The 15,574-nt window shown below is 42.7% G+C and overlaps 1 protein-coding gene across 1 annotated transcript in view; it reads left to right on the top strand.

Moving 5' to 3' along the window:
• Nucleotides 1–15,574, top strand: part of MCTP1 (multiple C2 and transmembrane domain containing 1) — a 257,037-nt gene that overhangs the window by 204,239 nt on the left and 37,224 nt on the right. Inside the window, exon 17 of the mRNA XM_086770666.1 lies at nt 15,406–15,459. Within this exon, the coding sequence (XP_086626792.1) occupies nt 15,406–15,459 (54 nt within the window). The remainder of the gene's footprint in view (nt 1–15,405; nt 15,460–15,574) is intronic.

The following is a 15,574-nucleotide window of genomic DNA, read 5'->3' as shown; positions in this document are numbered from 1 at the left end:
GTTGTGTAAAAATACAGCAGAACATGTACAATCCTCAGAGTCTGGTTTGTGTGGCAGCAGAGATGAGAGGCTTATCGGCCAGGAGAAGGCAGATTCTTTGAAAATAGTTTTGTGTGGCTAAGTCCTCATGCTGCGTTTCTTATTTCTCCTGTTGAAGTTAAAGGTTAAAATTATTCCAATTTGTTGACGGTTTCAGAGTGTGTCACAGTTTATTGGATTTCACAGTTTAGCATTAATGTTACCACTCATTGAGCTTAATATAAGCCTTTCTTATTTTCTTCTCATCTAATGCCATCATTTAATTAAATGCATGTAGTTGGGATATAAAGTAGCAAACATTTACTAATAACTGACATTTATTAATAATAAAAGCGTGGTTCGGATTTTCAGAAGTACGTATCGAAAGTTTAAGTTGTATTCTGTGCTGTGCAAATTTTCTAGGCTCCAGGCAGCTTAAGGGTTTTGCATGTATTTTACTGCTGAGCCTTACGAATTTGGTGTTTGTATCAGTGTTTGTGTCCCAAAAGCAGCGTGCTGTCTAGGACGTTGTGATCTGGGTGGATAACTGGGTGGGTGGAAAAAACCCAAGCGGGTTGGTCTCAGAGGGTGGTGGCTAATGGAGGTTGATAAGAGGTGGAGTACCACAGGGCACAAGGACCTGTCCTGCTTAACATCTCTGTCAGTGACCTGTGGGAGGGGACAACGCGCACTGCCATCAAGTTTTTGGGTGACAGCAGGTGTGTGGGACCAGTTCATACCCTGGATCTGCCAGGTGAAGAGGCTTAGGTAGGCTGGAGGAATGAGCCAATAGGAATCTCATGAAATTCAGGAAGGAAAAATGGGAAGTCTTGCTCTTGGGGAGGAATAACGCCTTGCAGTGACACAGGCTGGGGATTGATTGTCTGGGGACCAGCTGTCTGAATTGGGCCTGGGCGTCTTGGAAGACAGCGAGGTGAATGTGAGCCAGCAGTGTGCCCCAGCAGGAAAGAGTGCCTCCAGGACCCTGGGTTGTGTCAACAGGACGACAGCCAGCAGATCAACAGAAGTGATCATCCTCTCTGCTCAGCGTTTGTTAGTCTGCATCTAGAGTAGTGTCCAGTTTGGGTCACCCCAGTTCAAGAAAGACATCGGTTAACTTGAGCAAGTTCGGTGGAGGGCTACCAAGATGGTGAGGGGGCTTGAGGACTTGCCCTGTGAGGAGAACCTGAAGCAAGTGGTCTCGAAAGAGCCTGGAGAGGAAAAGGCTTCAGGTGACCTGAACAGCAGAAGGACTACCTAGAAGGATGTTATCAAGAAGATGGAGCTAGACTCTTCAGAGTGATGTGTGGTGGAAGAGACAACAGGCATAATTTGAAGCAAAAGAACTTCAGACTGGAGAACCCTTTGGGCCATGAGTGTGGTTAAGCAGTGAAAGAGGTTGCCCAGGGATCTTGTGCAGTGGCCGTTGGAAGTTTTGAAGACCCACATGGATAAAGCCCTGAGCAACCAACTCTGACCTCATGGCTGCCCCTGCTTTGGGCAGGAGGTTGGAGGTCTTTTCCAGTCTGAGTGTCCCCATGGCCCTAGTGTCTAGCAACTGCAATTATTAGTCACCAGAGGAACTGATATAGCCCTGATCTTGTCACTAGTATTACCTGTCTACATCACTAAGACTGTTATGCTTCCAGGGGTCATCTAAAATGAAGGGTGGGAATGATAGAGGTGTTCCCTAATCCCAAAGGTTGTTACACTTATGGAGAAAGCCTAAGATCAAGATTTAAAAGATGCGTTACTTAAATCACAGCCCTTAGTCTCCTGCTGCCTGAAATGCTTAACGCTTCTCAAGCTGAAGTTTTTATGAGTAACTGAAATCCCTTGTGAAAGGAGAGATTCCACTTGAGAGCTGCAATACACTTCATTTCTCTCTGAAATACCGCCTGCCTGTGAAGATTAATTGGGCTGTGTCACTTTTCTAGCAAAATAATGAAGCTATTGATAGGCTCTCTGCTGAGGACACCAAATGCTGCTCTAAAAATGTTCCTTTTGCTGAGATTGTTTCAGACCATGCTATAGAGTCTATATCAACCGGTCAGGTTCTTCCCAAATATTTGATATTTGTGCCATTAATTACTATTTTTTGTTTAGGTTTATCACAAGTAAGTTGGGACTTCATTTTTAATGAATTGAGCTTGGTTATCATCATGGTGAGCATCTGTCTTCTGTGAAGTGTTCTGCAGAGTTGTTGGATGCCTTTCTAATTAACTCACAAATCTTCAGTAATATTGCAAGTCCTTAGCTCAGGTCATTAGCACGGTATCGTTAGATTAGGAGTCATTTAAATATTTCTGTTTTCCTATGCAGACTGTAAATATTAACTAAATTAATTAGTGTTTCCTAGTGGCTAGAGAATACTTCAGAATTCACATGATCTGGCTTCTGTTCCCAGGTCTCCAGAGATTCCTTGTGTGCATCAGTGAAATCACTGACTACTTATCTTAGGGATATCATCTGTCTTCAGAAGCTACTTTGAAATCCTCAAGCTAATGATAAGACAAAAAGATAAATATATTTGTTAACTTTTCTTACTCAATTAACACTAGACAAGTGTAGTTAAAAATGGGATGCACGTTATACTTGTTTAATGTCTGTGGAAAATACTTGTGTTTGAGGCCTTCAGAAGTAGCTCAGAAGAGTGAGTTGCTATTGTAATATCCTTACAGGAATCATAGAATCACAGACTGGTTTGGGTGGGAAGGGACCGTTAAAGCCCACCCAGTCCAACCCCCCTGCCAGGAGCAGGGACATCTCCAACCAGATCAGGTTGCTCAGAGCCCCGGCCAACCTGGCCTGGAACGTTTCCAGGGATGGGGCCTCCACCGCCTCTCTGGGCAACCTGGGCCAGTGCCCCACCACCCTCAGTGTAAAAACGGTTTTAAAAAAAAAGAAAACAGTTCATAATTAATTGTCTCATCAGTTCAGGCGTTGGGGACTGTGCTCTTCTGCAGGCCAGTGCCATAGAGGTCACTGAGTTTGGTCTGGATGGGCTAGCCTTCACTCGTCCTGTTTGGCTGTCTCTCTAGACAAGGTATCATTTGCTGTGTCCTCCTGGCCATCAGTTTCTTTGAAGTAGTTTGGAACTTGTTTTCTTGAGGAATAATTCACCTGCCAAATGGTCTGGGTTACTCTGCCATAACCTGGGCCCGCGCCGCTCGTTTGGGTGCGAGTGGGATTACTTTGCCATTTTCTCCGACTCCTGGTAAGTTATACGTGCAAGTCCTGTCTTGAATTCAAAGTGCAATAGGGTTGGGGCAAGCAGGAGCCCCCCGTGTGTTTTCTAACGGGAGGTGAGTCCGTTGGAAGGTCCAGCTGAGAGACAAGGCAGCGCATGAGGCATTATTGCTTTCGTGGATCCAGCTGGACTCTATTGGATGGCTCGTCATTGTGGTTTTAGTAGAACACTGGCTCAAACTTCAAAGAGACGCATTGTATTCCCTATCTTTTCCACGTTTAGATCAAGATCAGTTGTGTTTCTGAGGGATGTGCTTCTGTGAAATAGAAACTCTTCCACTAAAGGGTGGTGTACGAGGATGTAGATGGATGTAGGTTTAGTGGACAGTTCTCTAAATGAATCTCTGAGAATTCAGAACTCATCGAAAATGAATGAACCTCTGGCACTGAGTCATGTGACAGGTATAAAAAATCACAGAAAAATATTTCCTTCCAGTATTAAGGAAGGGAAAAAAAAATCACTAAAATGGCATTTTTAATGCCTTGCTCTGAATTTTGCAGTAACATTTTTGCCTGAAGCTTGCCTAGCTGCTTTCTCCAAGGATCCCTGCAGTTCCTTATAATCATGCTCCTAAATACCTGACCTCACAAAATAGTTTATTTTTAGCACGACTACCGTTCTCATAATAAACCGTCACCACCTAAGCACACAAGACTGGAACTGCTTTTATTTTTTTTTCCCCCTGCCTTTTTTTGGTGCATCTTTTTCACATCCTCTGAGAGAGAGGAGAGGTATCAACCACTGCCACCCCCCTGTCCCCAGTGCCCACTGCCCCTTGTCCCCTGCACTGGATGCGCGTGGTGGGGACCCGCGCGGACGTACACGATGCTGGCCGTGTGCTGATGGCAGGTACAGCGTGGTGGAGCGCGGTGCGGTGCCAGACCGCTCGGGATATCGGGGGAGAACAGGGACAGAGGGAGAGCAAAGGACTGGCTTATTTCATAACAGCCGTGACTCTCTGGGAACGACAAGTCACGTCTCACAATAGACGAGCGAACGGAAAAGTTCGTCCCACGCAGCTGTAATTGAAAGACTTCTGGATATATCCAAACTAATGGAAAGTGCCTTTTTAAGAAACTACTTAATATTTTGATGTTTTCAAATGTGTGGTACAAAAACCCTCACCTTTATAGTTTGGAGAAGACAGTGGCACTGCTGTCTGATGTCCTTTTTTTGCTTCTATTTCTGTGCAAAACTCAGTTATTAGAACTGCATTAAGTTAGTAGAAAAATTTTTTTTTTTTTTTTCCCCTGCTTTTCTACTTCGAGCTGTGTTCTGCCTGCCTGCTGGAGCTGCCGAACTTAAGGAATGGTCAGGTAATCCCTCAAAGTGATTAAAAATGTTCCCACTCTCCAGCTGCTCTTGTCCCCTTGCCTGAGATGCAACAGTTGATTGCGTGGTTGGACTGCGTTGTATTACGAATGAAACCTGGTTTGCATGGTTCTGTTTTTTAAAATTTTTTTTTGCTATGTGTGTAAGTCTGACTACCACAATCAGGACCAGCTGCAAAAGTTGGGCCGTAACACTGAACTGCTGTAACAGGCTTGTTGGATCTCCTCTGGTGACACTGCAAGTTCTTGTTCTTCCTTGACGAAATAGGTAGTGGGACAGGGAACCCAGGTTGTCTTCTCCTCGATCCTGCCGTTGAGGAGGAAGGACTGAGAGGAAGTGGACAGATCTGGTGGGTCAGCAGCCAGTTGCACAGCTGTTCTTGACAACATGGACTTGGTTTTTACAGCGATGGGACCCTCCTTGAGGATTGAGGACTGCTAGGAAGAGGCAAGATCGACCTCCCCAAGTGGGGCAAAATCTTTCCCAGAAGGCTGGCCAACCTGGTGAGGGGAGCATTAAGCTGGAAATTATGGAGGAGAGAGGTGACAATGACCCACAGTCAAGTGAGGAAGTTAGTGGTCGGAGTTGGCAAGCAAAGGATGCAGGGTGGACAAGAGAGACCTCAAACCCAACCAAACAGGGCAGAGGGGGCCCACCCCAGGTGCAGGCACACAAATAATGAAATGCCTCTCTGGAAGAGGTTCTGGCACCCTTTCTGAGAAACCATGCGTTGGTATGCACAGCGTATGAAGCAGTACGAGTTGAGGTCCGTGTGCACACAAACACAATTATGGAAACCTGGTGGGGTTGCTCTCATGACCATCATGCAATGGAGCATGGTGCCTCTTTAGTTGGGATAGGCCAGGAGGGGAAGGAAGAGGAGTTGCGTTTCAGGGATCAGAGCATCTGGCGTACAAGGAGAGGCTGAGCAAGCTGGGACTGCTCTGCATGGAGAAGATGAGGCTCAGTGAGGATCTTGACGATGTATCCAGACAGACCTGTCTCAGTGGTGCCCAGTGACAGGACAATATCGATGTCAACAAACCAAAATATGCAAAATTCCATCTGAACACAAGAAAGCGCTTCTACTGTGTGTGTGGACACACCCAGGACCAGGTTGTCCAGAGAAGTTGTGTAGAATCCATCCATGGAGATGTTCAAGACCTTACTGGACATGATCCTGGGTAAGCTGCTTGGACATGGCCTTGCCCAGGCAGGGGGTTGGACCTGATCTCTTGAGCAGGGGGTTGATCTGAAAATGTCCCTGCCATCTCCACCACTCTGTGATTCTGACTGAAGACACTAATTTTTCTTTCCTTTTGGCCTATTATTTGTTAGGTTTTTTTCACAAGCAATTTAAAATCTAGTAGAAGAAGCCTGGAGTTACCTATGAATGTTCTTCTGCCTTATATACCCCCGTGGAGAAGAGGTTTAATCAGTTCAGTTCACATCCTGCGTTTAGAGTTAATATTTAGAGCCTTTAAGGAAATATTAAATAGTTGATTTCCTCTTGAAGTTCCAAGTTGCACATATCATTGCATAGAAAATGATGGTGAGCAGCTGGGAGTTAATGTGCCGTACACGGATTCTTATGGATCTGTATAATAGAGTATATACACATATTATTAATCTTGTAAGAGTGATATAAAATGGCAGAACGCATCTTTTGATTTCGCTGGAGATTTTTTTGCAAAGTAGGCTTTAATGACTTATGTTTCTAGAGTGTATGTTTCTAGTGAAAGAGCTGGACATGTTTAGGGTGAAATTTTGAGAGTAGAAGAAATGTAACTTTAGTTAAAGATAACTTTTAATTTTAATATCTTAACCAGTTTCTGTGGATACTTTTTAGATCTCAAATATGATATGTATACTGAGATTTTTTTGTTTATCTTCATGTGTCTTCTGGAAATTGCCACATGAAGGAAGACAAAAGCGGGAATGGGAAGAAGGATGCTTACGAATGCATCCATCTCGCTAGATTCTTCCTTTTCTCAAGAAGGGCGGTGATTGTGACGAGCTCGAGTCGGCTGTGCAACCCCAGCGTGGTTGCAGCTAGGAGAGCTTTGCTGGTTGCAGCCGATCACTTTCTTCTGTCGGCAAGGCAGCGGTGTCTGCCAGAGCTTTTGGTGAATTTCTTGCTGCTCCTGTTTGGGGCAGACAATACTGCCTTGGGGTACCAGCCCCACCAGGAAAGTGCCTGACTCTAACCACCTGTGAAAACTGAGTTACCAAGCTAATAAACAAGGTGAAAACTTGATTTTTCTGTGTTTCCTCACATTATGCTCTGAAAGCGTGGAAGCATGAGTCCATGAAGTTCATAACTTGAAAGAATCTCACAGGGTTTCATCTGCAGATGACAGATTTCATCTACAGGACAAGCACCAAGTGCTCCAGATCCATTCCCTGTGCAGGACTGAGGATATTTGTTCTTGAACTCCAGAAGTCTTCTGCCAGCGGGTCAGCAGTGATTTCTAGCCAAGGACTGAGTTCTTGCCATGAATTTATGGCAAAAATAAACAACGTTGTCCCTGTAATCTAGTTAGAGAGTGTCTGGAATATGCCGTTTGCACAAGATGACACAAAAGGGTGCTGTCAGGTTGGCAATTGCATCTTGACTTCATTTGGACTGAGTTTTGCCTCCAGCCGCAGCCACAAAATCTGCACAATACAAGGGCTGGTGGGACAATACAGAGTTAGGCATAGGATATTTGTGTAAAACCCGTCTGATCTACGACACCTCTAAAAGTAAGGAAAATACAATTGTTTTTATAGAATGATTTTCAGCGTTATGCAGAAAGGATTTTAGCTTGTATTTGCTAACCACAAACTAGACTGACGTCCTCTGCACCTCGAAATGGAAAATGGCTCTCGCCATGTTTCTGCTTCACCGGACGGCAATCGGCACGTCGCTCCGAGCGGAGCCGCAGCGTCCGCGAGCTTCTCTTGGAGCATGCAGCCAGCTTTGCTCTTGCCACGTCAAAATCCAAATCATAAACTCGCTCTCCGTTTGTTATCGTCGTTAAAATACCTAGGAAGGGCTTTGCCAGCAGGTCATCGTCTGTCTGTTCTCTCTGTACGATTTATATAGTCAGGGATGACAAATACGCTACAGTGCCCCGCTATGGGACAGGATTTTTTTTTTAATAAATCAGAAAAGAAACATGAAAATGTCAGCTTAATCAAGCATTTAAATTTTATTAATCAAGTCTAATTTTTATGAGTGCAAATAATCGCTGAAGCTGGACAAATTTGCTCTAGATTGCATCAGAAACATAATTTTAATATTTAATGGCCTGCTGAATTTAAATGGAGAATTATCTTTATGAAACATGCTCTTCATAATTTGCCATTAAATGAGGAAAGACCAAATCAACATAAATCTTACATAAAGGTTATTTAACTAAATGTTGGCGCTATAAATATTTTAAATGCATTATGCACTAATTTAGCACAGTACACTATATAAAGATATAAGTTGGGCAGAAGGCGTTTCTCTCCTGCAGCGCAATGGGATGCAATCCCGAGGGCGGGTACCTGAGCGGCATCTAAGTGAGGCCGTCGCGCCGTGATTCTGCGGTGACGATCCCTGCGTCAGAGGTTTATTACAGCGTCAGAGTGCGTGGTAACCCCTCGCTAGAACTTTACCTGGCTGTTATCCTCCCAGTAGGAGCCACAAAACCCAAATGCACTGCAGAATTGGAATGTTTTGGCTGGTTTCGGTCACCTGAAGACAAAACACCAAAACCAAAGCCCCACCTTAGATATCTCTAGCATTGTAAAAATATTTATTTTTTCTATCGTAAACCAATTGATTTTTAATTTAAATTTTGCTACATTTTTACAAATATAGTCTTCCAATATTGTGGGCATCTAAAAAAAATATAAAGTTCACTGCACATAGAGGCATTTTTTTCTATGAGGCTGTTTTAATGATTTTTTTTTTTTTTTCATTTGCATCAAGATTTACATGGCAACAAGATTCACTTGACAGGTTGTAGTAGCTATTATAAGCAATCAATATTATATAAACTAACATGAGTTTAGTTTCTAGGAAAAACTCCTATAATCCTGTGAGATTTTTATTAATATTTGGTTTGGTTTTGTTTTGCTTTAGCGCATTTTAATTCAGTGTAGACTTTAAGAACTTTGGGATTGTACTGCAGCCTTAATGTAGTTACAAAATATATCAATACCTGGGGAAAAAAATTATCTGAAATTACAATAATATATGTATTACATGTATTGTCACATAAAATACATACATAACACAGCTTTTTTTCCTAACAAAAAGCTTGTCAGCTCCAGATTTGAATGTAACACACACTGTCCCACCCACAGCCTTAAAATGACTTGGACAAACGCTGTTTTATAGGAGAAGCATATCTGGTTGTAGTAGAATCTGAACACTGTTTGAAGGGAAGCAATAATAACAGTGAAAACCGGTATGGAACCACTGTGCTGCTAGTAAGATAGTTTATCCTGAGGTTTTGCCCAAGAATTCTAGCTCACAAAATTTTACAAAGGTGTTATTTTTAATAGTCCGGCATAGTAAACTTGCCATTGATATTTAGCCAAGCAAAGAATGATTTTTTTTCGTTCCGCAGAACTGAAAATGAAGCATTCTGAGACCTGACGTTTCCAGTGTACAGTACATGTTGGAGCCTTTAGATGGAGACATACTTCAAATAAACACCTATGTTCGGTTCGCAGTACATTGTGTAAATATGAGAAAGAGGTGAAATAAATGAGAACCAAATATTGAAAGAAATACAGAGAAAAGGGCCGACTGCTTGTACCATTTTTGTGTTATAAATGACTTTGCCTTAACTGCATTGGCAGCTGAATATTGAGGGCATATAAAGCTGACAACAGGAAAAGGGTGACATGTTCTTGTGCAATAAACTGTATTTGCTGCCCGTGCATGTTGCCAAGAAATTTATTGTACGTCCAAAAAAAAAAAAACTAAGTTCTGTTGTTGACTTTACAGAACTGCATGTAATCAGTGGCATGCGCCAAAGGGCATCTGATAGCCGTATTAAAGTCGCATTTCCTATTAAGAATCAGGCTAAATTACAGCATGAGCACTTCCCAGAATAAGCTAAACAGAACGCATTCTGTAAGGAGAAGTAATTGTATTTGAGTGTCTCTGTAAAAATCAGGAAGTACTTTAGCAGTAAAGTACTAATGCTTTTCCTTTTAGCCGGCCGTATTCTGTACTGCACTATATTCAACTGGCAAGCTCATCGCGCTAATTATTATTACATCTAGTGGTTCTGTTATCTTGATGATTACTGCGGATGAAATACCCCAAGGTCAAAACATTAATGGGATAAATCAGGATCCGCGCTGTTCCAGAGATACTACACTCTTAACTCAGAATCTGTTAATTTGATTTTTATTTTCCTTATGAGTGTGGTCTAAAGAAGGTGGACATTTTAATTAAGCTGTGTCTCCTGCAAAGTTTCTCTCTGGGAATTCCATGAGAGAAGGAGATGTCATGTTGTGAAAATGAGCAGAAAACCGCTGCTTTGGGGGATTATTGATGATGGATGCCTTTGCTTCTACTTGAGGTACTTGGAGATGACCTAAGAGAGGCCGAGTGATTTTATGCATCCTTCTTAGTCCCTGCACACGGCACAATTTTGTGCAATGTCTACACAAAAATGCTGAATTGAGTGACGCACAAACATATGGTACAGGTTATGCCAGGACAGTGCAAATTAATGTGGAATCCAAACGGCCCCGAACAGTACAATTCTGATCACGTTCATTGCACATCTGAAATGTGTTTAATTCAGAACCGGATCTTACTCTCTCTTTTACTTTGTCTTATGACTGTTAATACTTTTATGTGAAAATGCAAAATATCTGCAGATATTTTGACACTGTAGCATAAAAATTGTTTTCTTTTGATTTTCAATTGAAACCCTCCATGTCTGAAGAACTACATCAGGTAAGGTATAAGCAAGCCTAGAGAAGTGCTGATGGAGGCAGTGCTTCATGTTGAAGAGGAACATTAAGGTTACGGTCACCAGGGTTATCTGCAGTCCTGTAGCAACTCTCCTTTTATTTTTTTTAATTTTGTGTATTACTGCAGAGCAGATAGTTGGTATTGTTAACATCTAAAGACCTCAGAGTATCTTCTGTGCAGATGTTTCTGTCGGATCAGCTAAAGAACTGAGAACAGAAGACAGTTCATGGGGTGACTTGAGGTTTGCACATTTTCTGTGAGAAATGGTTGGCTGATACCAAGAGAAGCAGGCCTTCCATTAAAAGTGCTGCTAAGTGTCAGTGTGCCATTTTCCCACAGCATCTTTAGATCCAGGAGGTATTTTACAGTTCTCTACGATCATGGGGTTTTGATTCAACATGCTTGTAAATAACCAGAATCCAACCATACATTGCTGGTGTTGAGGTCAGGAGTCAAAATGAGTTATTTTCCCAGAAATTCTCTCCTGTTTGTTAGTCAGAAGATAATTTCTGGAATAAATGTGAGTTGCACTTAATTGTCGGCATCCTCAGACGACTGCGTTCCAGCCCACAAGCGCTGGGGTTTTCTTCGACACGTGCAGGTGGTGGCCATGCTTGCTGCCGTAGGGTAACTGCCTGCCAGTGCTGCTGCGACAGAGCAGGCGCTTCTCTGTGGAGCATCAGAGTGGAGACTGAGTGCCTCAGAGAGGGTGGGAATGGGTCAGGAACAACGGCGGTAGGTAGGAATTACACTCCTTCTGATTAATAAGCTTTTAATGGGATATTTTTTTGGCACCTGACCCATCTTACTTTGCGACGTTTAAACATCGTCTGCTTACTGTTTGGCCGTGAAGTAGCTGATGTGCTGTGTTTGAGGCCATCTACGTGTGTTTTTTAAAATGTCATCTGTATTAGTATTACGTTCAGGGGACAGTACCGAGAAACAGGTTCTTTCCAGACCTTCTACCAGCGTGCGGCCTATGAGTCTGTGACAAGTGACATTACAGAAGGTCAAGTCACTTTTAACTGCTTGCATTAGATCTTTCTGATTTCCCCCGTGCCCTTCCTTTGTTTGATTAATACTACCTGATTTCAAGCCATCAGAAGGCATAGTTTAGAGTGAGTATTCTGGGGGCAATCTAAGATTTTTGCCGTAAAACTTTTAATAAAATAACTCTAATGTTTCTTTTTGTCTTCACATGCTTTTTCCCTGTCCTGCCTCTCCCTCTTCTCCCTCCCTCCCTGTCTCCTCCCTGCTCCCGTCGTATCTCCCCCAGGAACAATGCTTGGCATAGAGATCCCAGTAGCTCCCGCGTTCCTTCAACCCAGAGCCACACACGTGTGCTGTGTTTGAATAGCAGTGCGGCAGAAACAAAGCAGGCAAAAGCCCATTGTGCGTTTTTATTCCTACAGTATTCTTACTGCAATCTTGAACCGAAATCTGTGGCTCAGGGTCACTGTGCCTGTCTTGAACAGCCTTACTTTGTGCTGAGGAAATAGATTGTACTTCAGTGTACAACTTTTGTACGGCTTCAGCGTACCAAACCCTCATATGTCACAGGATTATTGATAAATCTACTTTCCTTGTTTTAATTTGTGTCAAAGTTCTGAAAAAAACTTGTTTTGGTGGTTTAATAAATTGTGTTATCGCGTCAGTATTGTCTAAATATTCATGTTTTTTTTCTCTTACCTCTTCTTTTGAATTTAAAGCAAGTGAAAGCACAGGCTATGTTCATACACTTTACAGAATCATTTGTGCACCTTGGATGTAGGAACATTAGATTTTATTTTGCTACAGTGGTTGAATTCTGTTTTCCTTTCCAGACAATTCAATACTCACAATCTCAATGTAATTGATGATTTGACTAACTTAGAACAAAAGCTAGACTGGGAGTGGCTTTTGAATTAAAAAATGGAATGGGGTAGCTGGAAATCCGGGCTCAGTCCTGGGCTTCGAGCGATTCCAGGGGGCTTTTTAAGTTAACATTTTGCCACTCTATAGAAACTTGTAAAGTAGTTTGAGATCATTAGTTGGGGAAGAAAAAAAAAAAAAGTATGAGTTTGAAGTGTTATTATCCGGATAATTTAGAATGGGTATTGTCACGCAAGTGATTTCGGTGAGGTGCCATCATTTGCAACAATTTCAGAGGTTTCCGATTCAACTCGTTTTCTCCATGCTAACTTTAGCACTAATGTGAGATAGGCGTTCTGCTGTTCAATCCTGTCAAGACAAGGGATTTCTGGATGTACATAAAAGAGATCTTTAAGTGTCTGGGGAATATTAACGTTGAAAAGTAAGAGACCTAGTGAGTTTAGTCAGCTCAGGCGTAGGCAGCATCTGAGTCAACAGATTCAGTTTATACCTTGGGCTTTAGTCACCTAACGATGTAATTACAGACTTTGTTGCGTGTGGCAAAACTGATTTAAGAGCCTTTCCATCTGACTGCGCTCCTTAGCAGCTTGTTTTCGTGCTCTCATTTCAGTTCACCGTTTTCTCAGTAGAGCCAATCCTAGCACTTCTGGAGCTGCTTGGTCGCTCCAGCCACCCACATTAGAAGTTTTGGGGTGTTTTTTTCTGAAGAACTCAACCAGTACAGTGGTTGGCTCCCCAAACTCTTAGAACAGCGCAGGGAAGATGATGGTGAGCGACCATGAGAGGAAGAAGGAGGTGATGCAGGCGCACAGAAAACTGGGAATGTCTTTGCTTCCACGGCGCGGTCCGTGAAGACAGGGTCCCTCGGGCCGTCCAAACGGGATGCGTGAAACGGTGTGATGAGCTGAGCAGGACCTGAGGAGCATTCCAACAACACGCTGTCAGCATTTCCCTCTCCCTGTGCTGAGAGGTGTGACCATCCCGACCTCTCTGGGCGCTGCCTCTGATCCTCTGTTTTAAAGAAACGGAGCTGAGCTGGCGTAAAGGGGAAGGAGAGGAGAAGGTGCTGAGGGAGCCTTCTCCACAGACAGTGGCGAGGGCCCGGCCTTGGTTACTTCTTCGGCCTGAGAGGATTCACAAATTCACCTTCCTGGCTGGCATCAGGTCAGAGGCTGCAGAAGATTCGGTTGGGCTCCCCCTGCTAAAATTATTCTTCTGGGCAGGAAAGAATTAAACAGCCATTGTTCCATAATCGTTCGGGTCATACTTCTTCCATGTGCTTTTCAACATGCTCGCTCTTTTCTCTTTCTTTGCATTTCTAGTCTTCCTTTTGATTCTTAGCCCCAGCATGGTAGACAGAACAGGAGGCTACTGCCCCTCCAAAGGCCCAGGCCCATGGTTAGAGGTGTTTTGGGATGGGGTTCAAGCAAGGATGAGCAGCTGAAGCGGGAAGTGTTCCGAGCTGTGCCGTTGACTGGCGCGTATGCAGAGTGCTCAGCTGTACGGGCAAGTTCAATCAGTCTACGTGCTGTTTACGTTTTGCCCGGGCCCATGTAATGAGAGTAACTGGGGTCTTCTTGATGGTTGAGCTAACTCAGAGAAAGGCATCTGATACACACTTTTCTTTTTTAGGGTCTCTCTCCTGAATTTGGCTCATGGATAGCGTTAAAGTCCCTTTTGGTCATGGACGTGGGTTTAGACTTGATGATAATATCCTTGCTCTGTGCTTTGTGGGGGTGATTATGGAGTTATAATTTTAATGTGTCGTCTTACATGACGAGTACACGAAAACCATTTGTGGCTTCACCTATGTAACAAAGTGAAATATCATTTTAGTTGGTGGTAAATCTTTAAAATAGGCCAAACTGTTAGTGTTTCGTACCAACGAGTTTTTCCTTCTCTTGTCCTCTTGATGCGTATTGTGTAATACATCGTGTACACTTCCGGCACCCGTAACGTGACACTGGGCTAGGGGCATCTTTACTGACCTTCGTTGTGGCTGTTCATGTGTCCTCGTAAGCACTTACACGTAAATAATGGTATAAAGAGCCACATTATTTTCTACGTGTAAGGACATGCAACTTTATTTCAGTTCCACCAGCGGAGAACTTTCACCGTAGGGTGGGCTGAAGACTTGATCGCAGTCTTATGACAGATTTTTTTTTAGTTTTAAGTCTGAATCTGCCGCTGACCATCTTCGGAAAATCGTTAAATGTCTCTGTAAACTAAATTTAGTAGTGGTTCATTTCATTCCCATGCTGTGATTAATAATAACTAATATTTGTAGAGCGTATTGAATGTATGTGTATATTTCATAGCCTTAGACTGAAAAGGAGGTTTAAATGGAAAAATAAATAAATGCAGACAGGTGACTACTGCAGCCTGCAATGAGTGTGCAGAAAGTTAGATGCACGGATTGTATAAAATCACTGTTAAGAAACACAGTGCTAATGCTGATAGAGCATATGCTATATATCACTTTTGCAGATCATAAGGAGGTAAGCTAGTGTGAATTTATTCCCAGCTTTGTGTTCTTCAAAAATCTCTTGGTGAACGCTGTAAATTCTATTAAAAATGTTGCATGTTTCTGTAGGTAGCAGGAAATTTAAAGCAAGCATTTGTGTGTGCTGCATGGGCACCCATGGAGCTGACAAAAGATTCCTTTAGTTAAAACAATCATACATTGAATTTTGAACTACCTTTTAAATACTTAAATTGTCAAGCAAGCGTTTTGTACAGGAAGGGTTTTCAGTTTGTAATTCCCTAATGTAGGTCAATTAAAGCTATAACACTTTCCTAAATTTGAACCTCTAGATCAAGTGTTCTTTTCCTAGCTGTAGATTTTCCTTCTGTGCATTTATTTCTAATGTTAATAAAGTTTTCATCTACAAAAGGTTTAGAACTGACAGAACAAAACTATTCCTTTTTAAATCATGACAACTACTACTGTTTCTGTCTGCAGGTAATGGAGGACATGCTAGAGGACGAGGAAGAAGAGGATGACAGAGATGACAAGGTAATTATCTTTCCTAGCACTTGGGTATCTGGGGATGGGAGAATTTAGACATGACACTGTTTTTACAGACAGTTAAAAAAGGAGTTGAAGTGTTTTAGTCCAGAAAATTGGACAG

The sequence above is a fragment of the Chlamydotis macqueenii genome, chromosome Z (assembly GCF_036417535.1).
Source record: "Chlamydotis macqueenii isolate bChlMac1 chromosome Z, bChlMac1.mat, whole genome shotgun sequence".
In the NCBI taxonomy this organism is placed as follows: domain Eukaryota; kingdom Metazoa; phylum Chordata; class Aves; order Otidiformes; family Otididae; genus Chlamydotis; species Chlamydotis macqueenii.
This window is presented reverse-complemented; position numbering and strand designations above follow the sequence as displayed.